The sequence below is a fragment of the Bos taurus genome, chromosome 25, assembly GCF_002263795.3.
Source record: "Bos taurus isolate L1 Dominette 01449 registration number 42190680 breed Hereford chromosome 25, ARS-UCD2.0, whole genome shotgun sequence".
NCBI lineage: Eukaryota > Metazoa > Chordata > Mammalia > Artiodactyla > Bovidae > Bos > Bos taurus.
This window is the reverse complement of record NC_037352.1, coordinates 21,355,447-21,383,057: the sequence shown is the minus strand read 5'-3', so window position 1 is coordinate 21,383,057 and position 27,611 is coordinate 21,355,447. Positions and strand designations below refer to the sequence as shown.

The 27,611-nt window shown below is 46.4% G+C and overlaps 1 protein-coding gene across 1 annotated transcript in view; it reads left to right on the top strand.

Annotated features, from left to right (window-relative positions):
* The first annotated feature begins 14,744 nt into the window (after positions 1-14,744).
* Positions 14,745-27,611, top strand: part of ERN2 (endoplasmic reticulum to nucleus signaling 2) — a 25,172-nt gene continuing 12,305 nt past the window's right edge. The window contains 10 exon segments of the mRNA XM_005224805.5: positions 14,745-14,868; positions 17,089-17,194; positions 17,533-17,566; positions 17,792-17,864; positions 22,913-22,985; positions 23,125-23,232; positions 23,555-23,656; positions 25,191-25,455; positions 27,503-27,518; positions 27,520-27,582. Of these exon segments, the coding sequence (XP_005224862.2) occupies positions 14,785-14,868; positions 17,089-17,194; positions 17,533-17,566; positions 17,792-17,864; positions 22,913-22,985; positions 23,125-23,232; positions 23,555-23,656; positions 25,191-25,455; positions 27,503-27,518; positions 27,520-27,582 (924 nt within the window). The 5' untranslated portion in view covers positions 14,745-14,784.

Sequence of the window (27,611 nt, the reverse complement as noted above, 5' to 3'; positions counted from 1 at the left end):
AAGATCCAGAGAAGGAAATGGCACCCTACTCCCAGTATACTTGCCTGGGAAATCCCATGGACAGAGGAGACTGGCTCCGCACTACAGCCCTTGGGGTCATGAAGAGTCAGACGTGACTTAGCGACTAAACAACAACAATGTATTCATGTTTGCATAAGTAAATCCTGAAGACATCGAAGAAACTAATCAAAGCAGTGACTTGGAAGGTGGGAAGACACAGAGCAACTTAGATGGGTGGGTACTGGCTGAAGGGGGACTTTTCACTTTTACCTTTTTATCTGGTTAGAATGTGTTCCCTGTTCCAATATTTAATTGCAAGTTTTTAAAAATTCAATGTAAAAAGGGAAAAGAGTCTAGCATCCAGAACATGAAGATGAACCTCTACAGTCTGAGTGCAAAGTATTTCATGCCAGGATATGAACAAAACATTATTCTTAAAGTGCCCTAATGCTTTAATCCATGATTTTTTTGAAACTCAGATTAATTATGCTGAATAAAAGAAGCCAGACTCCCAAAAATAGAATGGATGTTGTGTGATGCCATTTATATTAAACTCCAGAAACTGCACACTAATCTGTGGTGTGCAAATCAGGGGCTCGGAGATCAGAGAGGGTGGAAAGGAGCATCACAGAGACATGAGGACACTTTGGGGTGTGAGGGTGATTGGTGGTGGTTTCGTGGGTGTTCAGTTCAGTTCAGTTGCTCAGTCATGTCCCACTCTTTGTGACCCCATGAATTGCAGCATGTGAGGCCTCACTGTCCATCACCGACTCCCGGAGTTCACTCACACTCACGTCCATCGAGTCAGTGATGCCATCCAGCCATCTCATCCTCTGTCGTCCCCTTCTCCTCCTGCCCCCAATCCCTCCCAGCATCAGAGTCTTTTCCAATGAGTCAACTCTTCGCATCAGGTGGCCAAAGTATTGGAGTTTCAGCTTTAGCATCAGTCCTTTCAAAGAACACCCTGGACTGATCTCCTTTAGAATGGACTGGTTGTATCTCCTTGCAGTCCAAGGGACTCTCAAGAGTCTTCTCCAACACCACAGTTCAAAAGCATCAATTCTTCAGCACTCAGCCTTCTTCACAGTCCAACTCTCACATCCATACATGACCACAGGAAAAACCATAGCCTTGACTAGACGAACATTTGTTGGCAAAGTAATGTCTCTGCTTTTGAATATGCTATCTAGGTTGGTCATAACTTTCCTTCCAAGGAGCAAGCATCTTTTAATTTCATGGCTGCAGTCACCATCTGCAGTGATTTTGGAGCCCCCCAAAATAAAGTCTGACACTGTTTCCACTGTTTCCCCACCTATTTCCCATGAAGCGATGGAACCGGATGCCATGATCTTCGTTTTCTGATTTGAGTTTTAAGCCAACTTAAAAGTTGAGCTTTAAGCCAACTTTTTCACTCTCCACTTTCACTTTCATCAAGAGGCTTTTGAGTTCCTCTTCACTTTCTGCCATAAGGGTGGTGTCATCTGCATATCTGAGGTTATTGATATTTCTCCCAGCAATCTTGATTCCAGCTTGTGCTTCTTCCAGCCCAGAGTTTCTCATGATGTACTCTGCATATAAGTTAAATAAGCAGGATGACAATATACAGCCTTGACGTACTCCTTTTCCTATTTGGAACCAGTCTGTTGTTCCATGGCCAGTTCTAACTGTTGCTTCCTGACCTGCATATAGGTTTCTCAAGAGGCAGGTCAGGTAGTCTGGTATTCCCATCCCTTTCAGAATTTTCCACATTTTATTGTGATCCACACAGTCAAAGGCTTTGGCATAGTCAATAAAGCAGAAATAGATGTTTTTCTGGAACTCCCTAGCTTTTTTGATGATCCAGCAGATGTTGGTAATTTGATCTCTGGTTCCTTTGCCTTTTCTAAAACCAGCTTGAACATCTGGAAGTTCACGGTTCATGTATTGCTGAAGCCTGGCCTGAAGAATTATGTCAAAACCTGTAAAATTTTTCCAGTAGTCATGTATGGATGTGAGAGTTGGACTATAAAGAAAGCTGAGTGCCAAAGAATTGATGCTTTTGAACTGTGGTGTTGGAGAAAACTCTTGAGAGTCCCTTGGACTGCAAGGAGATCCAACCAGTCAATCATAAAGGAAATCAGTCCTGAATATTCATTGAAAGGACTGATGCTGAAGCTGAAGCTCCAATACTTTACAGCTGATACAAAGAGACTATTTATTACAAAAGACCCTGATGCTGGGAAAGATTGAAGGCAGGAGGAGAAGGGGATGACAGAGGATGAGATGGTTAGATGGCATCAGTGGTTAGATGGCATCAGTGACTCAATGGACATGAGTTTGAGCAAGCTCTGGGTGTTGGTGATGGACAGGGAAGCCTGGCATGCTGCAGTCCATGGGGGTCACAAAGAGTCGAACACAACTGAGCAACTGAACTGAACCGAACTGAATAAAATTGTGTGCTTTTAACATGTGCAATTTATGGTCAATTACATCTTAAAAATATTTATTTATTTTACTGCATCGAGTCTTAGTTGCGGCAGGCAGGATCTTCGTGGAGTCATGCAAGGTCTTTCCTGGCGGCACGTGGACTCTCTAGTTGTGGCCTGCAGGCTCCAGAGCACTCCATGTCAGTAGCTGCAGCACACAGGCTTAATTGCTCTGGGGAATCCGGGATCTCAGTTCCCTAATCAGGGATTGAACCTGTGTCCCCTGCATTGCAAGGCAGATTCTTAACCACTGGGCCACCAGGGAAGTCCCTGTTCAATTACATCTTAATAAAGCATTTTTAAAAGTTGTTTTTACCATTTTTCTCTATTTTTAATTTCAATTTTGTTATATTTTATAGTATGTACAATTCTTCTATAAGGAAAGGAGTTATGTATATAATTATCAATAATTTTACATATATTTGAGGGTGCATATTCAAAAACTTCCTCACTGAGAGAACTGCATGATCACAGATGCATGGGGGAATGACTGTTTGAAGCCAGGGTTAAACCCAACTACAGTGGCAAAGCCCTCACTTTTAACCGCTACACTTTACTGCCCCCTGCTGTTCGTCGGTGCTGTAGCCACCCTTAACCCACTCCAGTATTCTTGTCTGGAGAATTCCATGGACAGAGAAGCCTGGCGGGTTACAGTCCATGGCATCGCAAAGAGTCGGACACGACTAAGTGACTAGAGTAGCTACCAAGATGTTAATGACCAGGAAAGATGACTCCAGGGGCAAAGAATTTTTATCAAAACTCTATCTATAGCCAAACTCTTCTAAATCACACACACACATACACATGCCAGTGCACATACACACAAACATACACAGTGCATACATACACACACACACACATATACAAATACACACACACAAACATATATACACAAGTATATGCACATACACATATACACGCTCACACATATACATATATACACACGTGTACCCACATATACATGTACACACACACATACACACATATATGCACGTACACATATACACGCTCACACATATACATATATACCCACATGTATCCACATATACATGTACACACTCACACATATACCTATATACACAAGTATATGCACATACACAAATACACATCACACATATACACACTTGTACCCACATACACATATACACAAATACACGTACACACACATATACATATATACACACATATATACACGTACACATATACACGCTCACGCATATACATATATACACGTGTACCCACATACACATATACACAAATACACATACACAAACATATACATATATACACACATATATGCACGTACACATATATACGCTCACACATATACATGTATACACACGTGTCCCCACATATACATACATACACGTGTACCCACATACACATATACACGCTCACACATATACATATATACACACGTGTCCCCACATATACATATATACACGTGTACCCACATACACATATACACACTCACACAAATACATAATACACACGTATATGCACAAACACATATACACACTCACACGTATACATATATACACATATATGCACATCCACGTATACACACTCATATATATACATACAAAACCCTCACATGTATACCCATGCATACACATATACACCCATACACACACACATCAAGAAGCAGTACCAGATCTCTCTACCACACCAGCCTCAAGGGAGATGAAAGAGGAACTATTCAAAGCTATGAACAAGAAAAACAAAAGTGAAATAATCTTGCCAAAGTCTGAGGATGGGGGTGGAGAGGGGTCTTGGGCTCCCCTCGAGGCCAGCCCCCTTTCTCCTTTCTCAGGACCACTCAAAGACTGAAAACCAAGCCTCTTGTCAGGCAAGGGGGCAAGAAAAGGTAACTATGAAAATCAATCCTGTAGGTGCTTGAAAAAGAGACCTGGGGTGAGGGAAGGAAAGAAATAGGTGAAGGAGAGAAAGAGATTCAAACTTACAGATGCAAAATAAGTGAGTCCCGGGTGCGAAATGTACAGTGTGTCTAGTCAAGAACTATGTAATATCCTGTATGTGGCCAGCACGCCTCACACTCAGTGTCTTTACTACTGTCGTGTTGCTCTCCGCTTTCCCTTCTCATTCCTCTCAGTTCCAGTCCTGACGGCTGGAAGGACTTACTCAGGGGTTTCATTTCCTCTTCAGGAGGCAGCTTGGACCGTGTGGATCCATCAACACCTCCGGGATAAAGTGGTTTATTTCAACCAGCATCTGACCTGCCTCACTTTTTCAAAGTTCTAGAAGCCAGTAGGATCCAGAAGGATATCTCAGGACACCCCAAAATTTAGAAAACACAAGCAAATATGAGAACCTAAACTGACTACAGCAGCAGCTTAAAATCAAATCACTGACTCCTTCCTAAGGTAGCATTTTCCAACCCCAAAGCAAGATTCCCTGATCTAAACATCTCAAATCATGTTGCTGTGGCCAGCCTGAGGGAAAGTGTGTAGGCAAAGAAGACAGAAGAAAGAAAGGAGAGGAGATGCTTTCTTGCTTTCTTAGCTTTGCCAAGAAGCCGATTGTCCTAATATACCCACCTCTGACTTTAAATTCATGGGGGATATCCCCCATTAAGTGGTTAATTCCTTCTTCTTCTGAGTATGAGGTGGAAAGAAACTCTACTATCCATGGGGTGTATCATCTCTCTAAGCCAGTGATGTCTTACACACTTAACCATGGTTCTTGAACCCTAGTGTGCCTCAGGATTATCAGGAGGGTTTGCTAAAACACAGCTTGCTGGGCTCCGCCCTCAGAATTTCTCTTTTTAAATTGTTTGTTTACTTTTGGCTGTGCTAGGTCTTCGTTGTTGTGCGCTGGCTTTCTCTGGTTGGAGCTAGTGGCGGCTACTCTCCACTGGTTGTGCTCGGGGTTCTCACTGCGGTGGCGTCTCTTGTCATGGAGCACGGGCTCTAAGTGCACAGGCTTCAGTAGCTGTGGCGCACAGGCTTAGATGCTCTGCGGCATGTGGGATCTTCCCGGACCAGGGATCAAACCCATGCCCCTGCATTAGCAGGTGGATTCTTAACCACTGGACCATCAGGTAAATTCCCGGAATTTCTGATTCAGTAGGTCCGGGGAGGGGGGCGGGGGCGGGAAGAATTGATCATTGTGACATGTTTTCAGATTCTGCACTAGAAACAAGTCCCAGGAGACAAATCAGTTTGCAAGAGTTGAAGTAGCTCAGTGGGTCAAGAATCCACCTGCAATGCAGGAGACCCCAGCTCAATTCCTGGGTCAGGAAGATCCCCTGGAGAAGGGATAGTCTATCCACTCCAGTATACTTGGGCTTCCCCAGTGGCTCAGATGGTAAAGAATTTGCCTGCAATGAGGGAGACCTGGGTTCGATCTCTGAGTTGGGAAGATCCCCTGGAGGAGGGCATGGCAACCCACTCCAGTATTCTTGCCTGCAGAATCCCATGGACAGAGGAGCCTGGTGGGCTACAGTCCACGGGGTCGCAAAAAGTCGGACACGACTGAGTGACTAAGCACACACACAGCCCACTTGAGCTGGGAGCTTGCCCTCAAAAAGTGCTACTACTCCCAAAGACTGAACATCCAGGGAATCTTAGGTAGGGTCAGAGCTTAGAGAAGGGGGTCACTGAGGGAATCTCGTGCAGGGAAACCTGTCAGGGAGTGAGAAAGAGGGTAAGGCCTGAGAAGAGGTGAAGCAAAGATGTGGTCTGTTGGTGGGGAGGGGCGGAGCATAAGTAATACCGCAGAATGGTCCCTCCTTGAGGCCAGGAGGGCAACAGAGAGCTGAGGGGTGGGGTGACTTTCCGGAGAGGCAGCTCCCAGGAGTCCAGAGCGATGCTCTGGAGAAGGAAGACAGCTGTGATCTGTAAACAGCCACCGCTCGCTGCTTTAGGGAAGCAGCAGTGGGACATCACAGTGTCTGCTACACAAGACAACGTCTTCTGACCCCACAAGTAGATACTGCTCAGCAGCATGGTGCTCAGCAAACCTTGAGCGGAGACTGCAAAGGTTTGTTTTTTGCTGGGAATGGGGTTTTCTTTTACAGTATTATTAGATTTTCTTAAGGAAATTAAACAAAACTACTATGAATGAGACCCATCACACTTTGACCATAAGAGCGTAGAGCTAGCTTTTCTGTTTGTTTTTAACTTTTTATTGAAGTATCAGCAGTGGTGTGCTGATAAAATTTTAACAACCGGCTCTCTAAATGTAGTTCTGACGTGTACCTTGGTTGATACTCTTGTTTACACGAACAACAAGGAAGAGGGAAATGAAGCAGCAAAGACCTGTTTCGTAACTTCGCTCAGTCTTCTTTGCTGAACCAGATAATACACTTCAAATAGGAAGAATATTTCCTTGATTTCTTTTACACTATTCACAGATGCAGAACAGCTTCAAATTTAACATGCTTTGTGAACATTTTCTTTCTAGGCAATCCACAGAACAATAAAGCAAGCCCTGGTTTAGCGCATCTGCTGATTTCCATGGTGTAAATACTCCAGCTACGGATGACTACAAGCTGCTAATGTGATGTTCATGACAGTGGAGCTGGGCCGATTTGATGCGGGTAGCAACCATTATGTAGTAGTTCCACCATACACATACCAAAGTTGTAAATAATCTCAAGGGCAGAGAGAACAGTAGAATAGTTAGGAAGTCATGAGTTCTGAGTATTTATTGTATTTGTCGAAAAATATATATTTCATTGTAAGTTAATATAATTTCATTTTTTACAATGGCTGTGATTAACTGACAACTCTGAAAATTCTGGAAAATGTAACAGTCTGCTCTCATGAACGGACTCCAGCCCACCTATGAAATATGCACAAAGAAGCACGCAACCAGTACCCATGAAAAGAAAGAATACACAGCATAATCGGATCTCCAGGAGACTCCCTCGGCCCTCCTTGTCGCCACTGGACTCCTTTCCCCAGAAGCCTCGGTGGATCGCCAACAGCCTGACTTTCAACCACTGGATCTGTTTGCTTGCGTTGTAGGTTGGTGTTTTTGTTCAGTTGCTAAATCATGTCTGACTCTTTGCGACCCCATGGACTGCAGCACACCAGGCTTCCCTGTCCTTGAATATCTCCTGGAGTTTGCTCAGACTCACGTCCTTTGAGTCGGAGAAGCCATCCAACCATCTAGTCCTCTGTCGTCCCCTTCTCCTCCTGCCTTCAATCTTTCCCAGAATCAAGGTCTTTTCTAATGAGTCTGCTCTTCACATCAGGTGGCCAAAGTACTGGAGCTTCAACTTCAGCATCAATTCATTTCAACTTCCAATGAATGTTCAGGATTGATTTCCTTTAGGATTGATTGGTTTGATCTCCTTGCAGTCCAAGAGACTCTCAAGAGTCTTCTCCAGCACCACAGTTTGAAAGCATCAATTCTTTGGTGCTCAGTCTTCTTTATGGTCTATTACATCCATACATGACTACAAGAAAAACCATAGCTATGACTATACGGACCTTTGTTGGCAAAGTAATGTCTCTGCTTTTTAAAATGCCGTCTAGGTTTTTCATAGCTTTTCTTCCAAGGAGGAAACATCTTTTAATTTCATGGCTTCAGTCACCATCTGCAGTGATTTTAGAGCCCAAGAAAAGAAAGTCTGTCACTGTTTCCATTGCAGGTTACACCAACGGAATTTTAAGCCTGCAGTTTGAAATGTTACCACTAGAGGACTCTTGTGAGGCCCAGACAGAATGCCCTGCCTGCAGGACTTCGAAAGCTCCTTCCAAACCCAGTCCCCTGGCACTTACTCACCTCTCTCCACTAAGAGGACCTTCTGTTACTCACAACCCAGGGTGGGAGGAAATAGAGAAACAACTGAGTGATAAATTTGAGCATTGGTAAGTTTCTGGAGAACATCTGGAGCCACAAACGTCCCAGGGGAGATGTAGGGACCAAGTTCTGGCCAAGGAGTCCCAAATGGGGCTTTGTCCTCGAACCCTAGTGTGGTCTGCCAGTGAGCCAGTGGGCAAATGAACGAGGACTGCTTCCTCCTGGGTCATCACTGAGCCAGCTGACCAGGTGAACCCGTGGGAAAGCAGGTCAAGAGAACAGGGGAAAGGAAGTATAACAGAGTTGAAGTTCACAGGGAGTGGGACAAAGCTAGGTTTGAATCACTGCCTCTTCACTCACTAGGTTTTTAAACTTGGGTGGATTTTACTTCACCTCTCTGATACTTAGTTTGCTCATCTACAGAACAGGAACGATAAAACCCTCCTTGCTGCTCAGTTGAAGACTAGGTAAGATACTATATATGAAGCAAGGAAAGGGTCATGTGTTTTTTTCAGAAGTACTATTTTCAGTATCAGAATGAAAAGGAGACTTCTGTTTTGTTTGTGAACGTTATGCACAGAACTGAGTGTGGAAATATGGGGATTAAAATTGCTCTGAATAATATACAAACAGCTATTTCATTTGTGCAAGGAGTTAAATGCACATTAAAATGTCTACACACATTCCACATATATACATCTACTTTTACATAAAAGGGATAGATACATGATATTTTTCAATCAGCTTTAATTTTTTTTTCTTTTTTGCTGGTTTTACCTCTTTCTTAGTATAACATACTATCTCTAGCATATCACATAATCCTTGTTAGCAAACCAATATATTGCATTCTGTGTTATTATCCATATTCATATAAGATAATTTACATATATATACATATATATGGCTTTACAAAAATAGGTTCCTGTAATGCTCTTTCTGCACCTTGCTATTCTTTCTTTTTTAGACTTTTTATTTTGTATTGGAGTATAGCCAGTTAACAATACTGAGATAGATTCAAGTGGACAGCAAAGGGACTCGGCCATACATATACATGTATCCATTCTACCCCAAACTCCCCTCCCATCCAGGCTGCCGCATAACCTTGAGCAGAGTTTCCTGTGTTATACAGTGCTATACAATAGATCCTTGGTGGTTATCCATTTAAAATATAGCAGTGTGTACACGTTGATCCCAAACTCCCTAACTACCCTTCCCCCCCTGTATCTTGTTATTCTTAATACAACTCATAAAAATCTTTTTGAGTTAATAAATACACTCTACCATTTTTTTAATGGCTGCATAATACTCCAAAGTATAGATGTTCTGTAACTAGGTCAGCTAAATCTCAGTTAAAGGCTACTCGCTTGGCTTCTATACTTGTTTGTACTAAGAACAGTGGTCCAATAAGCCCCCTTATACTGCTACCATCATAAACCTTTTAAACTATATTTTAAAATAATTTTATATAAAGATCTTTTGTTTTTATGGGAAAGATCCTGAGAATGGGTTTTTCAGGTCAAAGGGATTATGCAATTCTTATTTTAAACAATTGTCTCCAGATTGCATCGCAAAAAAGTCTGTTACAATTTATATTTCCGCCAACGCCATATGAGAGCATGTTCTTCTCCAAATCCCTGGCAGTAGTCAGCTTTGCCTTCTTATTTTTGTTTGTTTGAGGATTTTCTTTTTATTGTGGACATTTTCAAACATCTTGAAACCAAATAAAATAGCATAATGAGCCCCCCAAATATTCACAACTCAGCTTCAGCAATTATCAACATTCTGCCATTACTATAGCTTTCTTTATAATTTTTGCAAATTTATGGACATAAAGTGATATAATTGCTACTTTTAAAAAATCTTGTTTTTGCATTTCTCTAACTGCTAGTGTTTCTGAGCACATTTTTCACATGTTTGGAGTTCATCTTATGTAAGTGCCTATTTGTTGCATTTGTATATTTCTTGGTTGTTTTCTTCTTGTCAATGTATAGGAGCAGTTTGTATTATAGATGTTAATCTTTGTATTCTGTGTTGCCAATATTTTTGATGTTTGTTTATAATATCTTTTGCCTTTCTAAGGATTTTAAATTTTTTATATATTTTAAGTGTATGTTTTGTTTTCTTTTACAGCATTTATATTTTCTATATCACAAAAGAAACTTACCCACCACCACTACCAAATGTAAGCTGGTACAACCACTTTGGAAAGTTGTTTGGCAGAATCTATTGAAGAGGAACATTTAGATATCCTATGACCTAGAAGTTCTGTTCCTAAGTATATACACAACAGAAATGTGTAGATGTGGTCACCCAAAGACGTGTGCAAGAATATTCATAGCACTTCATCATAGCCAAAAGCCGATAGGGAGAAAAAGTGGTAATGCTGGTCAACATTAGAATAGACAAATAAATTGTGGTATGTTCATATAATGTAACACTATACAGCAATGAGAATGAACTACAACTACACTTGATGACTTGGACAATCTCACAAAAATAGTATCGAAAAAGAAACCAGGGAATTCCCTGGCAGTCCAGAGGTTAGTATTCCTAGCTTCCACTGCAGGGGGAACTGGGTTCAATCCCTGGTCAGAGAACTAAGATCCTGCAAGCCATGCAGCATGGCCAAAAAAAAAGAAAAGAAAAAGAAACCAGACATAGAAGAGAATATATGGTATGATTCCCTTTATATAAATATCAAAACTAAGGAAACTAACGTATGGTGGTAGAAGTCAGGGTGGAGGTTACTCTTAGAACGGGGTATAAGGGACTTTGTGGTGTTGCTGGTCACAGTCTGTTTCTTGGTCTGTGTACGGGTTAAACGCATGTGTTCACTTTATGAGCTATGACTTGCACACTTTTCTCTAAGTATGAAGTATTTCAGTAGAAAGTTGACAAGATCCACTTGAAAACCTGCACACAGATCTTTACAGCAGCTTTGTTCATAATTGCCAAGGCCTGGAAGCAACCAAGATGTCTTTCCACGGGTAAAAGGACAAATAAACTGTGGTACATCTAGACGAAGGAATGTTATTCAGCACTAAAAAGAAATGAGCTATCAAACCATGAGAAGATGTAAGGAAATGTAAATGCATATTACTACATGAGAAAAGTCTATCTGAAAATGAATGCTACATACTGTATGATTCCAACTGTATGACATCCTGGAAAAAGCAAAACTATGGAGACAGTAAAAATATCAGAGGTTGCCAGGGATTGTGGGGAGGTGAGAGAGAAATGAATAGGCGGAGCGCAGAAGACTTTTAGTGCAGTGAAAATATACTTTAACAGTGGACGCATGTCACTATCCATTTGTCCAAGCTCATAGAATATATAAGCAAGTGTCAACTCTAAACTGTGGACTTTGAGTGATAATGATGGGTCAATGTAGGTTTATCACTTTTACCATTTTAGTGGAGGATGTTAATAATGGGAACAGCTATACAATTGTAAGGGTAAGAAGTATATGGGAAATCTCTGGACCTTCTCTTCAATTTTGCTATTAACCTAAAACTGCTGTAAAAAATAAAATCTATTTTTCAAAAAAGAGTGAAAAAAATTTACTGTCTTCCTGATGGATAATTATGCCATGGCATTTATTACATTTTCCAATGAATTAAAATATTATCTTTATCATTTATTAAATTCCCACATATGCTGATATATATTTCTGGATTCTCTATTTGATCCCATTGGCGTATTTTTGTATTTGTCAATTCCTGTGCTGAAATTATATTGATAACTCTAATTTTACAGTATGTTCTGATATCTGGTAAGACAAGCCCCCCTTCTTATTACTCTTCATTGCCACACTTCTCTTGACTATTCTCAAGCATTATTCTTATATATAATCTCTATTTTAGCCCAGTTTTAAAGACCATGAAATAGATTTAATATAGCAATAATAGAATTTCATTATACTTACAATTTAATTTAGAGAATGGATATTTTAATCATTTTAAACCTTCCCATACAGTCATATCTTTTTATTTATTCACATTTTGTTTTATAGGCTTCATAAGATTTTACAGTTTTCATATAGTTACTGTACCTTTCTAGTTAAATTTATTCCTAAGGACTTCCTTCTTACTGCTATCAGGATTGGAATATTTTTCCATTACTAACCGTGTTTCCTCCATTCTTTTGCTAGAATGGAGGAAGGCTATTGGTTTATGTATGTGTCCAGAAGCAGAGCACAAACCGAGGTGTGGTGAATAAATGTTCACTTTGTGCCAAGTGGAAGAAATTCATTTCCATCTGGGTTTTCCCAGCTTTTCTCCAGGATGGGTTTAAATTCAGTAGAGTCGACACAGTGCCAGGAAGTGAGAGGGTACCGAGTCCTTGTCCCAGCCGCCATCCCCCGAGACAGCCACGGTCTCCTTGCGTCCTGTCTCTTATCCTTACTGGCCTGTGCTGCATTGTCCCTTTTCTTTCTGAAAAGTCTTTCCGCCTCCTTCTCTGTCTCTCTCCCTCTTCCTCCCTCCGGCATTTAGAAAACTCCTCCCCCACCACCTCCACATCGGGCTTCCCCTTCCCAGGTGGCTCAGTGGTAAAGAATCCATCCATCTGCCAATGCAGGAGACGCAGGACACGCGTGCTCAATCCCTGGGTCAGGAAGATTCCCTGGAGGAGGAAATGGTAACCCACTCCAGTGTTCTTGCCTGGAAAATTCCATGGACAGAGGAGCCTGGCAGTCTACAGTCCATGGGGTCGCAAAGAGTCGGACATGACTGAGCACACACACGCCCACACCTCTGTATCACACACTAGGCAGTGGGAACCGCCCTAGCGCCCCCTCTGCCCAGACACAGCACGAACCATTTCCATCCAGGAATTAAGACACAGATCCCCTTGCACTTGGATCCCAAGTGTCTATGTGGGGTCCTGTCCTTGAGTGAAGGGGCTACAGAGTGATCCCCCTTTCCCAGAGGCCTGCAGCATCTTCTCATCCCTTGCTCCTCCTTCCTCTTCGTGTCTGGAGACTCTGCTCTACTCTCATTGTTCATTCTCTTAAATCTAGGTTCATGCCACGAGTTACAGAAATACTCAAAAGGTAAAAGAAGCTTCTTTTTCTCTCTTTCTGCTTCCTCAACCCTTCTCTGAGGCAATAGAGTCAGGGCAGCCTCATTCAAACAGGAGAAGGGCTGTCAGGGGAAAAAGAAGCTCTGGTGGGGAAAACACATATTTCAACACAGTACCCACCAGACATATAGGCACAGGGAAAAAAACACTGGGGGAAATAAAAACAGAATGTTAACAGAGATGCTGTGCTTCCGAGAGGTGAAAACATGAATGAGTTTTCTAATTTATATATTTTTTAAAATTTTGCTAAGTTTGTAGAATGTGTTACTTATATCATCACATACACAAATTACCTAAACCAGTTCACTTGTTTGTGTTCTATGTAAATCAAATTTATCGCATGAGAAAGTCCTACGAACCCAAGCATAATTAAGAAACACAATGAGCATTTTAAAACAGATGTACAGAGTACAAAATATAAAGCATAAAGGCAGGCTCACTCACTGGCTCAGTAGCTTGTGTTGGTTTCTAGAATAACAACCACTTTTGTTATGAAGTTGTTTATTATGCTGATTTGGGGGTCTTGGACCAGCTAAGCATGAGGGAGTAACCAAGTGAACCAAAGGATTCATGATGTACCTATTTCTAAAAGAAGTTTTGCACCATGAGGCAGTTGGGTTTTCCAAAGCTAACCATGTTGATGGTTAGAGGATGTCTTAGATCTGGTAGGTTCTTAAAAACAAAGCCAGAGACAGGAATTCTTGCTCAAGTGCTGGGGATGGGGAAACTATATGAGAAGGCAGTGTGGGATACCCATGGGATTTCCCAGGCAAGAATATTGGAGTGGGTTGCCATTTCCTTTTCCAAGGGATCTGTGCGACCCAGGGATCTAACCCACATCTCCTGCAGTGCAGGTGGATTCTTTACTCCTGAGCCAACAGGGAGGCCCATCTAACGCTTAGGAATCTGTAAGTATTGTAAAAACAGGGACTTTATCTTTCCTGCTTCCCAGGCTGAGATTACATATTTAATTTAATTAATTTAACGTAATAAATATTTATTGAACGAGTAATTGATTTGTATTTCATCATCTCTCAGTAGAGGCCTCTAGCATAGTAACAATCAGCACAGGCTCTGAGGTCAGGCATCTGAGTTCGAGTCCGAGTTCTGAGCCTCAGCTTTTACCTTGGAAGTGCCGTGAAGAGTCAGTGAGTTAATGACGGATGTAAAAGCACTTGGTACAATACTTGGCAGGTGGGAAATTCTCCATAAGGGCCTCCGTTGGGAAAATGCCTTTCCCAGGAAAGCTCGGAGCCATCCCTCGCGGGGTGTCCGGGGCTTGCGGGGGTGAGTGCGATGGGAAGGGCAAGGGAAGGAGGGAAACAGCCGCTGAGGTTGCGTCCTGGCCCGAGCACCCAGCTGGCCCAGCCTGGGGCGGAGTCTCCTCCTGGCGGGCGGGGGCCGGGCGGTTCCCCGGAGGCACCGAGGGACCGGGCCAGCCGAGCGGCGGCCGTCTACGCGGGCTATGGCGAGCGCGGCCCGGCGGTCCGGCCCGTGGCCCCGGCTCCTGCTACAGCTCGCGGCGCTCCTCGGGACGCTCAGGCCCCAGGTGAGAAGCGGGCGGCCGCGGAGCCTCCAAGCTCCGGTCGGGGGCGCAGGCGTCCGGGGGTGCGGCGGGGCCACAGGGGGCGCCTCGCCCTCCCCCGGGTCCGGGTGGCCCCAAGTCAGCCCCTAGCCGGAGAAAACCTCCTCGTCTGGGGGAGTTGTCGGTTGCTCCACGAGCTGCAGAGGGGACCCAGCATCCCGCCCCTCCTGCGGCGTAGGGGTGTGGGGAGAGGGAACAGACCGAGGGAGGGGGCCCTCGCTTTCCTGCCAGGCCTCTTAAAACTTCTGGAACCTGGCTTCCTTGGAACTTGAAAGGTTCCCTGTGGAGAAGTGCGCCCACACACCGATTTTTACAAATTCAGGGGGATCACAGCGCTCCCCCTTACCAGTGACTGGACCCCGAACTTACAACCTCTGGGATAAGTAAGCTGGACTTATGGGAATCTGGTTCAACCGTGCCGGGAGCGGAAAAGTCCAGTCTTACAGAAATGCAGTGAGAGGGAAAAGCCAGGACTACAACCCAGGAGTCTAACCTATAACCCCCAGAACAGTTATTGGGCTCCCAGAAGCAACTGTGCCCAAGTGGCTCAGATGGTAAAGAATCTGTCTGCAACGTGGGAGACCCAGGTTTGATCCCTGGGTGGGGAAGATCTCCTGGAGAAGGGAATGGCAACCCACTCCGGTCTTTTTGCTAGGAGAATTCCATGGACAGAGGATCCTGGAGGGCTACAGTTCATGGGGTCACAGAGAGTCAGGCACCACTAGCAACTAACACACACACACACACACACACACACACACACACACACACGCAACTGCTCGTGCCACCCCAGGCCCACTTCCAGCTTGAGACCCACCCCATGGTTGCCATCTAGGAATCTGAACACAGTGTGGCCAGATTGGGTGTTTCCAGGGAAAAAAAATGAGAAAAAAAGCTAGAAATGACAAAAATTAGAAACTTGACTTTTTAAGTGAAATCTTTCCAATTTTTAGAAATTGGTAGCTAACTGTAGACAAAATTTTAAACCCCCTGATGGTCAAACAAAACTTGACTGTGGACTCAGTCTGCAGCTTCTTGCCCAGGACAGTCTCCCTCCTGCCATGTGGCAGATCACAAAACAGGGCAGAAAAAGAGAGGGCTCAGAGGCAGCTTCCTGACTCTACTCCAAAACCATTGGCTTGCCCCCAAACCTGAGAGTCCGGGGGCAGGATGTGGCCTTTGCAGAGGTGCGGCAGGGCCACCCGGATGTTAGAGTTCCTGCTAGGAGCTCAGCCCCACCCTGTTTGCTCAAGGAAGGGCTGGAGCAGGTGAGTTAGCCCAGTGGGGGCCAGCCTCCCTACCATGGCCACCCCCAGCCTTGGTCCAGGGGGCCCCCTGCAGGCTGGCACCAAAAGTAGCTGGGCCGGTTTGGGGGGCGGGGGTGCAGAATGGGTCTTCCCCAGAGAGGCAGACAGTGAAGCCAAGGAGAAAGGGACCAGGTGCTGGAACCAGAGAGATGGTGGTTCAAGTCCCAGTCCTGCCATTTATCTGTGTGGCTTTAGGCTGATTACCTAACTTTTCTGAGCCTTAGTCTCCTTCACCTGTACAGTGCTAAGAATAATAGCACCTCTTTCTGGACTCCTGTGGTGATCCAGTGCTGAAGACTCTGTGCTCCCAACGGCGGGGGGCCTGGGTTCGATTCCTGATCAGAGAACTAGATCCTGCATGCCAAACCAAGAGCCCTCAAGTGAAAGTGAATGTGTTAGTCACTCATGTCCAACTCTTTGCGACCCCATGGACTATAATCTTCCAGGCTCCTCTGTCTATGGAATTCTCCAGGCAAGAATACTGGAGTGGGTTGCCGTTTCCTTCTCCAGGAGATCTTTCTGACCCAGGGGTTGAATCTGAGTCTCCTGCATTGTAGGCAGATTCTTTACTGTCTGAGCCACCAGGGAAGATCTCATGCTACAGCTAAAATCCAGCTAAGCCAAATAAAATTTTTTAATAAAAGCATCAGTCTCTTAGGGAAGCTGTAAGAGCCACTGATGTCCTTTTGTAAAGGAGCCAGGCTCCCAGCTCCCACTGTCGCCCCTCTCTAGGGTCTTGGAGATCAGGAGGTGGAGCCAACAGCTTTCCCAATCATCCATCCTTCTTTCTGTTTCCCTCTGGGGGACAGGGAGTCCCTGCCTGGAACAAGGACTAGGGTGGTCCCAGGCCTCTCAGAAGGCTTTGTTTCCACTGCAGGTTCAGAGCTTCACGCCAGAGAACCTCCTGTTTGTGTCCACCCTGGATGGAAGTCTCCACGCCCTGAGCAAGCAGACAGGAGACTTGAAGTGGACGCTGAAAGATGGTAAGAAGGGCTGCCACTCCTTGGACCTCGAGCTGGGGGAGGTCATCTCAGGATAAGATCATGGGGTCTCGAATCCAATACTCAGGTGTCTTCAGTCAGCTTTACCATTTACCCAGGCTGTGTGGCCTTGGAAAAGTCACTTCACCTCTCTGAGCCTCAAGTCCTCACCTGTAAAATAGGGCCAAGGGTAACGACCCTACCTACAGGAGAGGTATTACATTATGCTCATGACAAAATGCTCGGTTGGTGTCCGGCACACGGTAAGTACCAATGTGAGGTATGCCTTTCAACGGAGAGTCTGGAGGGGACTGCTCATGGTCGTGTTCTTGTCCCTGCAGAGCCCATCATCCAGGGGCCAACGTACGTCACAGAGTAAGTGGACTGGGCTCTCTCAGGGCATGGACAGCTGGGAGATGAGGAAGCCAGGGTTGCCTGGAGGGGCACGTGGGCTGGAAGGAAGGGAAGAAATTCGGGTCTGGAGCTCTGTGGCGCCTCCTGTCGGGGGTGGGCTCCTACTGGCAGGGAAGTTGGAGGGAAGGGGCCCTCTTGGAATCAGGGGGCGTGAACGAACCTTCCCCCCATTCCTCTGCCCCACAGGACTGTCTTTCTCTCAGACCCAGCTGATGGCAGCCTGTACATCTTGGGGACCCAGAAGCAACAAGGATTAATGGTGTGTTTCGTACTGTGCTTGGATGGGCGAGGATCAGGACTTCTGTTACCCAGGGCACCGAGGGGGCTGTAGGGCCAGAATCTGAGTGTCCTGTGGAGGATGAAGTCTGAGAGCACTATGGCGAGGCTGTCTGGAGGCTGTCTGTTGAGGTTGGGAGTTGGGGGGTGACTCTGGCTGTATCTGTACAGCAGGCTGACTGTCAGGTCTCTGAGAGTGTCAGGAGCTTCTCCAGGGGCTCTGAGGGTTTTTAGGGGAAAGCTATGTATTAGTTGTTTAGTTGCTGTCATGTCCTACTCTTTGCAACATTGTGGACTGCAGCCCACCAGGCTCCTCTGTCCATGGGATTCTCCAGGCAAGAGTACTGGAGTGGGTCACCACGCCCTTCTCCAGGGGATCCTCCCTACCCAGGGGTCGAACCTGCATCTCCTGCAATGGCCAATGGATTCTTTACTGCTGGGAAGCCCATGTATCAGTTACTTTTTGCTAAATAACACATCGCCCCAAAACTCAAACTTCAAATGCAGACAGTTTATTTAACTCATTTTCGTGGGATGACATTTGAGGCTGGACTCAGCTGGGCGGTCTTGCTCAAGCATCTATGGTCAGCTGTCGGTCAGCTGGCTCTTTTTCTGAAAGCTGGTTGGTAGTTGGCTGGCTTTGGACAGGGGCCCCTGGCCCAGGGGTCTCTCATCTTTAAGCAGACAAGCCTGGACTTGTTCACATGGTATCAACAAGGGAATCAGAAGCAGCAGGAGGGGCAAGGCCAGGGCATGAGCAGTTTTCAAGCTTTGCTTATTCTCTTATCCCTTACTATCCACAGAGGATCAGTTCCAGGTCAAGCTCCCACCACCAAAATCAGAGGGTGCTCAAATCCTTTGTGTAAAACGGCACAGTATTTGCATATAACCTAAAGGTATCCTCCCGTATACTTTAACCCATCTTAGATTACTTATAAGACCTAATACAATGTAAATGTCATGTAAGCAGTTGCCAGGTGTGCAGCAAAGTCAAGTGTTGCTTTTTGGAACTTTCTGAAGCTTTTTTTTTTTTTCCCCCCAAAAATATTTTCAATCTGCAATTGGTTGAATCTGTGGGTGTGGAACCCCTGGATAGGGAGGCTGTCTGTATCACATTCGCTAATGTCTCATCAGCCAAAGCTGGTCACGTGGCCAAGCGCAGAGGCCGGCAGTGTCAGAGCTCTGACTGTGCCATGGGAGGCCTGCCAGGACGGGCTTACTCTGTGATTAGGAAACTGAGTTGATAAGAGATGTTGGTGTGTTCATGGTGTGTCCCACAGGCAGGCCCCAGCAAATAGACAGCACCCTCCTACTGGAGAGCTTAAGGACGTTTTATTAATGGGGTTACTTACAAAGATGGGGGCCTAGTGTTGTTGTTGTTCAGTCGTGTCTGACTCTTCGCGACCCCATGGACTGCAGCACTCCAGGCTTCTCTGTCCCTCGCCATCTCTCCAAAACGTCTCCCGAAGTTTGCCCCAATAGTACTGGAGTGGGTTGCCATGCCCTCTTCCAGGGGATCTTCCCAACCCAGGGATAGAACCCAGGTCTCCCTCGTTGCAGGTAGATTCTTTATTGTCTGAGCCACCAGAGAAGTCCAAGAATCTGGAATGGGTAGCCCTGCCTATCCCTTCTCCAGGGGATCTTCCCGACCTAGGAGCTGAACTGGGGTATCCTTCTTTGCAAGCAAATTCTTTATCAGCTGAGCTACCCACGGGGCCGAGGGTAGGAGACCGGAAGGCAGGGTGCCAAGTGCTATGGCCCGTACCGTGGGGTGCTATTTATCAGCTCTAAGACGGTGGGGGGAGCAGTTATCACTACCTGGAGCTGGAAGGGCTTAGGGGAGAGGACCACGTGACAGGAGGCCTTTGGGGGAGAGGCACAGCCAGCCCACGATGACTCTGGGAGAGGAGCCCAGGGAACCCTCCCCCTGTCCCTGCCCCTTCCCTTATCCCAGCCCCACTGGAAGCCAGAGCACAGGGCAGCCACTGATGGGATCCACACGAGTGTGTCTCCCAGGAGAGAGGCAGAAAGCAGACCTCCTGTTCATCCAGCTGTGTGTCCGCCGTCGGGTCTCATGGGGCAGGTGTGGCTGTTGGTGACATCACTCCCCTGCATCTGGGATAAAGTCCAGTTGTCCCAACAAAGCACATCAGGACCAGCTCACTCCTGCAGCATCTTCACTCACCCACAGGCACCTATGTGCACACACACGTGCACACACTCACACTGATTAATTTCTTGAATATGCCAGCTCTGGGGCTTCACCCAGATTTTCCCCATAGGGTTCCAGACTGCCTGGGTTCCAGCTTGCTGCAGTAACAGCACACACATCCCCGTGGATCCACAGGGCTTGCTATCTTGCTCACACCATGTGACTCACGTGGATCCTCGGGGGCTCTGTCCACTATGGTCTCTTGCAGACCCAGGCTGTCAGATGCTCCGTCTCAACCTGGGCTTCTCCCGCAGCAAAGAGTTTGGAAAGTGACATGGTTTCTTCTGCACCCTCCCTTCGGCTAAATTGGGTTTCATGGCTGTGCCCACTTTAAGCACAAAAGTCGGGTAATCTCACCAGGAGCCCAGAAGGAGAACCAGAATATTTGTGAAACATGCTCCCCTTCCCCATGCTGGTTCCTATTCATCCCCCAAGGCCCAATTTAAAACCCAAACTCCTTTCCAGCCCATGATCTTGCCTCCAGCTTGCCTCCACTTCCGTCTGCCCTTCTCCATCCCCACTCCCAGCGCACTGGCTGTTCCTCAAACATGCCACTTGGGCTCGTCAGTAGGTGGCCCTGCTGGTGGTCTCAGCATTCTGTCCCTCTGCCCTCCACGTGCTCCTGAGCCTCACTGCTCCCTTGGATTGAGTTCTTACTCTCTAGCCTCCCTATGTGAAATAGCGCCTCTAATCACTCTATCCTAGCTTTCTGAGTTTGTTTTAATAACAGTTACTATTACCCGGCATTGTCGTTTATGTGTTTTTGTTTGTTTATTATCATACACACCAGAAATGTAACTCTGTGCAGAAAGGCACTTGGGCCCCAGCACCCAGCTAGTAATAGGTGAAATGACTGAATGAATGAACGCACCACTGAACATCCTCCTTCAGTCCTTCCTTCCCGCCCACCTGCATCAGGTACCCTCAGCTTCTGTGCTCCCCTATCACAGCACTAACCTTACACGCCAACTGTAGGTTGTATTGCCTTCTTTTGTTGTCCGTCCTGACTCAGTACATGTTTGTGCCTGGGGCGCTATCTTCTAAGAGCTCTGTATGTGGAGTTTGGGGATTTTTTTGTTTCACTTTGATATAATTTCAAACCTAAGGGAAAAAAATGCAAGGATAGTACAGAGCAATTGTTTATTCCCTTTGCCCAGCTGCATCGATTTTTTTTAACATCTTATCACTTTCACTTTATTATTCTCTCTTAGTAGATAGATACAGATAGATAATCTTACATGTATGTGTATATATGTGTATATATACATATATATATATGTATATAAAGGTCTTCCTTGATAGCTCAGTTGGTAAAGAATCTGCCTGCAATGCAGGAGACCCTGGTTCGATTCCTGGGTCGGGAAGATCAGGTGGAGAGGGATAGGCTACCCACTCCAGTATTCTTGGGCTTCCCTTGTGGCTCAGCTGGTAAAGAATCTGCCTGCAATGTGGGACACCCGGGTTTTATCCCTGGGTTGGAAATATCCCCTGGAGAAGGGAAAGGCTACCCACTCCAGTATTCTGGCCTGGAGAATTCCATGGACTGTCAATGGGATTGCAAAGAATCGGACATGACTGAGTGACTTGCACTTTCACTTTCATATATATAAAATTTGTATTATTCTATCTTAATAGATAGATATAGATAGATAATATTAAACATGTATATATAATTTATATTATTCTATCTTAATAGATATAGATAGATAATATTCCACATGTGTTTACCTATAGATATAGACAGATACTATTACATGTGTATATATAAAATTTCTTTTTCTGAACTCTTTGAGAAAGAGTTGCAGACATTCTGCCCCTTTATTCCTAAAGCATCATTGTGTATTCCTAAACAAGGACTTTCTCCTATACAACCTGAGTGTAAATTCTCAAAATCAGGAGATTTAACATTGAGGCAATAGGGTTATCTAATCCACATCCATATTAATGTTTCACTTTTAAAAGACTTTACTTAATCAATTATTTGTTTTTGGCTGTGTGGCAAGTGGGGGCTACTCTCTAGTTGCATCTCACAGGCTCCAGAGCACTCAGGCTCAGCTGTTACAGTGTACGGGCTTGGTTACTGTGGAGAATGTGGGATCTTCCCAGAGCAGGGATCAAACCCATATCCTCTGCATGGGCAGATGGATTCTTAACCACTGGACCACCAGAGAAGTCCTGCATTAATTTTGTCAAGTGGCCCAACGGTGTGCTTTATTGTCCAGAACTTGAACTAAGACCACCCCTTGCATCTGGTCCTCATGTCTCTTGAAAGAGAAAGTATCAGTCGCTAAGTTGTGTCCGACTCTTTGCAACCCCATGGACTGTAGCCCGTCAGCTCCTCTGTCCATGGGATTTCCCAGGCAAGAATATTGAAGCAGGTTGCCATGCCCTTCTCCAGGGGATATTCCTGACCCAGGGATCAAAGCTGAGTCTCCTGCATTGCAGGCAGATTCTCTACCATCTGAGCCACCAAGGAGGCCAGCCTTGTCTCCCGGGTGTCTCTTAATCTGGCACAGTTATCCAGCATCTCCAAGGCCATGATGGCCGCTGAAATTTTAAAGTCTCAGCGAGTGTTTCTGAGGTTGTTAGTCCAGGAGTGCATGATCAGGTGGCATCTTGGTGCTGGGGGTGGGATTTACTGCAGCTCCTTCAGAGGTCGTGTAGCAGAGTGGTTAATTGTGCAGGTTCTGGAAGCTGGCTCTGCTACTTACAGCTGTGTGACATTAGCCAAGTGACTCAGCCTCTCGGGAAATGGATATGATCATCGTTGTGCCCAGCGAATAGGTTGCATGTGTTTCTCTGCTCTTCCTGCTCCCCAGAGGCTGCCCTTCACCATCCCTGAGCTGGTTCACGCCTCCCCATGTCGCAGCTCTGATGGCGTCTTCTACACAGGTAAGCATCCCTCCAGCCTGGGGTCCTAGTCCAGCAGGGATAGGACCGAGGTCCAGCCAGGCCAGCGGGGCATGGCGCGGACAGGCTGCATGCCCTATCTATCCCATCTAGAGAGCGGGCACCCTTTCTACCTCCACAGGCCGGAAGCAGGATGCCTGGTTTGTGGTGGACCCTGAGTCAGGGAAGACGCAGATGACACTGACCACAGAGCGACCCTCTACCCCCCGCCTCTACATCGGCCGGACGCGTGAGTCAGACCCCAGCTGCTCCCCATGCTCGGGACAGCCCCCGCTTTGGCTCTGCCCAGGCCTGGCAGTTGCTCTCCACGCTGAGTTCAAGCCAGTCAATCACTCTGTCAGTCAACAAACTTGTCACTGAGCACTGAAGAAGGAGCCAGGGACACGGCAGTAACAAAGCAAACCTGGTCGGGCCATGGTGATGCTCACAGAGTCTGGCCTCCAGGCTGGGTGCTCGGGAAGCCCCTGCCTCCGCAAAATGAGGTCTCCCGGGTGGGGGTGGAGGAGCGTCACGTGGGTGTTCCTGGTAACCCCGCTTCTGGGTGTCCCCAGAGTACACGGTCACCATGCACGACCCCAGGACCCCAGCCCTGCGCTGGAACACCACCTTCCGCCGCTACTCCGCACCCCCTGTGGATGGCTCACCTGGTAAATGTGAGTGTCTCCCTGCCCTGGCTCCACCTTAGAGCAAGGTCTCCAACTCAAGGAACCCTGAGTGGCATCCACGACCAAGCCCCACCACATTCAGACCCATCTGATCCCCTGAGGGACCCCACATACTGAATGATACCCTCTTGATGGACAGCCTAGGTCACCCACTCAGCACACAGCCTCTGACCCTCCTGTACCCTGAGAGCTTTCAGCATCCTGACTCCTTCACACTTGCAGTGAGCTCAGCCAGGTCACCCTGGGTGCTACCCAGACCCCAAGTGACCCCCAAGCAACCCCTGCACACCTGAGCAGTCCCCATGTGTCCCAACTGACCCCCAGTGTTGACAGAGATGAGAGATGACCCTGAGTGACTGCCCCTAGAGTCACCACCCCCCTTGATATAATGAGTGCCCTTTCCTGTGTGGGTATGCTTCCTGCTGCTGCTACTGCTGCTAAGTCATTTCAGTCATGTCCAACTCTGTGTGACCCCATAGACGGCAGCCCACCAGGCTCCCCCATCCCTGGGATTCTCCAGGCAAGAACACTGGAGTAGGTTGCCATTGCCTTCTCCAATGCATGAAAATGAAAAGTGAAAGTGAAGTTGCTCAGTCGTGTCCGACTCTTAGCGACCCCATGGACCACAGCCTACCAGGCTCCTCTGTCCATGGGATTTTCCAGACAAGAGTACTGGAGTGGGGTGCCATTGCGATCTTGGGTAATATAATATTACAAAGAAATTGCTTTTCTTCTGTTATTGTTCAGCTCAGTCATCTTCATATATGTTTAATCCATAGTAGTCACTTGTGTTATTTCATTTCCTTCTGTTTTGGGTTTTTTTTTTTCATTTCCCTTAGTATATCAATATATTTGTTACTGGTTTCTAAGAACTCATTTATGACTAAAGGTGTCAACCATTTGTCATGCAGTATAAATGAAACACCGTATTTTATTGCCATCAATTTACTCTGGTATTCGGTATTTTGGTTGTGTATTAAAATATAATCATGTTGTGTTTAAAAAAATAATCGTAACTGCCCTTCCTAAATGCCTGAATGACCCCAAAGGTACCCTAAGCCACTCCCAGACCCTGACTCCACCATTCCACCTGAGAATTCACACAGGCGACCCTGACACATCACAGGTGACACCCACAAGGCCCCTAACTGAGCCCCCTTCACATTCTAAATGACTCCCATGTTACCCACATGTGTCCAGACCACCCTGACTGACCAACAGCCAGACCATGACTGACTTCCCCACATCCTAAGTGACAAGGACTTATTTGCACACCGGAGTTGCCTTTGGATGACCTCAGCTTACCCCTACATCTTACACAACTGTCCCGTTGAGCCTGATCAAAGTGACTCAGTGAACTTCCCATGTCCTGATAACCCTCCAGTGATCTCACCTGACCTCCACACACCTGAGGGGCCCTGCTGACAGCCCACCCTGAAAGCAGCTTCCCCACCCCAAGATGCTCCAAAGCGCCTCAGGGCAGGGCTCCCTGACCACATCTCCGTACCATCTTTCCCGGCAGACATGAGCTACCTTGCATCCTGTGGGATGGGTCTGCTGCTGACCGTGGACCCAGGGAGCGGGGCGGTGCTATGGACGCAGGACTTGGGCGTCCCTGTGGTGGGCATCTACACATGGCACCAGGAGAACCTGCGCCAGCTACCCCACCTCACACTGGCTCGAGACACCCTGCACTTCCTCGCCCTCCGCTGGGGCCACATCCGACTGCCAGCCTCAGGCCCCCAGGACACGGCCACCCACTTCCCTGCCTTAGACACCCAACTGCTGTAAGTACCCATGTCTGAGGGCCAGGGAGGAGCTTCTGGAAGTATTTTGACCAGTGTAGCCCAGGTCCAATGGGCAGGTATGATGTCCAACCATGACAGACCAGTACAGCTGGACCAAAGGTCACAGTATTTCAAACAGTTTGGTAAATAACCAGTGCCCTGCGTGCCCACCATGTGCTCCCAGGACCCCTGGATAGCCTCACTGTTCAGCAACTGGTAGGGTAAAATCTGGCCAAGGGAGGGCCTCCGTATCTCCACCCCCGTGCTACAGCTGGCATCTGTTCTGATTGGTAGGTACCGTGTGTTTATTGGGGCTTTCCCGGTGGCTCAGTGGTAAAGAATTTGCCTGCAATGCAGGAGGTGCGAGTTCCATCCCTGGGTCAGGAAGATCCCCTGGAGGAGGGCATGGGAACCCACTCCAACTTCTTGCCTGGAGAATCCCATGGACAGAGGAGCCTGGTGGGCTACGGTCTATAGGGTCGCAAAGAGTTGAACTCAACTGAAGCGACTGAGTGCACAGGCACATGTGTTTATTGAATTTTAAAACCCTTAAAAAGTGACCCTTCCTTATAACACCAAATGCCTTAGTATCCCCCTCTTGGGGAGCCGGGAGACAGACTGGGAAAATCAGGGATTACCCATTAATTCAGTTGGTTCTCCCAATATTAATTGAGCATTTGCTACATAGCAATCACTTGCTAGGCTCTGGGAGTACAGTAATATAGCCAGTGTTCTGACCTACAGAAATCTCAGAGTCTAGTGCAAGAGACAGGGGTGTAAAGAGGTAATCACGATATGGTATGATAAGGGAAGAGATAAGAGAAGTATAGTGTGTCATGGGAATGTATAAAAGGGCACCTAAATCAAGACTGGGGGCAGGAGGCAATCATAGAAAGTTTCCTAGAGGAAGGGACATACAAGTTGAAACCTAAAGGGTGAAGAGAAAACAAGAGAGACAGATCATGGCAACCAGGAAACAGAGTAAGTTAATAAAACAAGGCTGGAGCACAACTCTGAGCGGAGAAGAAGGTCTGAGGCTGTTAAACAGGGATCTTATCAGGTCATTTGAAGGGTTTAGGATAAGGTTAAGGAGAAGGCATTGGAAGGTTTTAGATAAAGAAGTGATTTGATCATATTTTCATTTTGGAAAGATAACTGGCTACAGTGTTAAGTCATCTTAGTGCTGTGGGGAGGAAGCAGGCACAGAACATTGCCTTAGTTCAGGCAGAAGACACTCTGGACTAGGACGGAAACAATGGAGATGGAAATAAGTGGAGGCTAACAGATATTAAGAGGAGAAGACAGTATTTGGTGATTAGAAAGTTTGATGATTGTGAGCAAGGAGTCACCAATTACCATCAGGTTTCTAGAAGCACATGAGTGCTGTTGTTTTCAAAGGTAGGGAGCACTAGAGGAGGAAATGGGGGAGGAGGAGGAGGAGGAAGAAGAGGGGAGGAGGAAGAGAAGCAGGTAAGGAATGAGGTGATGAATTCAGATTTAGAAAACTGAGCTCCTGGAAGAGGTCTGGGCTAGAAACAGATTTAGAAGCAATGACTGTAGAGTTTCTATCATTAGCTTTTGCTATATAACCAATCACTCCCCAAATTTAGGGCTTCAGAATGAACATTTCTTATTTTTCAAGATTTTGTGGGTCAGCTGAGTGGTCTTCTGGTCTGGGCAGCCAGCTGGCAGCTTGGCTGAGCCTGGACAATCTAGAATGGCTTCACTCACCTATCTCATAGTTAGTGGATTTTTTTGGCCTATGGGGTATCAAATAAGGTCTCTCATACCCCCTGCACAGTAACCTTGTTTTCCTCTTGTGGTGGTCTCAGGTTCCAAAGAACCCCATGAGAAGGCAAGTCCCCATGCACAAGCATTTCTCAAGCCTCTGATTGTCTCATTTGCTATTATTTCATTGGTCCAAGCAAGTCACATGACCCAGGCCAGAGTACGTGTGGGCTGGAACAATAGAAGGACACCAGTACGATGGGACTGAAACTGCCCGCCACCTTCACTCATTCTTCTCCCCTTTCCTCTCCCCCACTAGGATGACCCTGTATGTGGGGAAAGGATGAAGCTGGCTTCTATGTCTCTAAAGCACTGGTTCACACTGGGGTGGCCCTAGTGGTGAGAAAGGGCCTCTGAGGGGCTGGAAA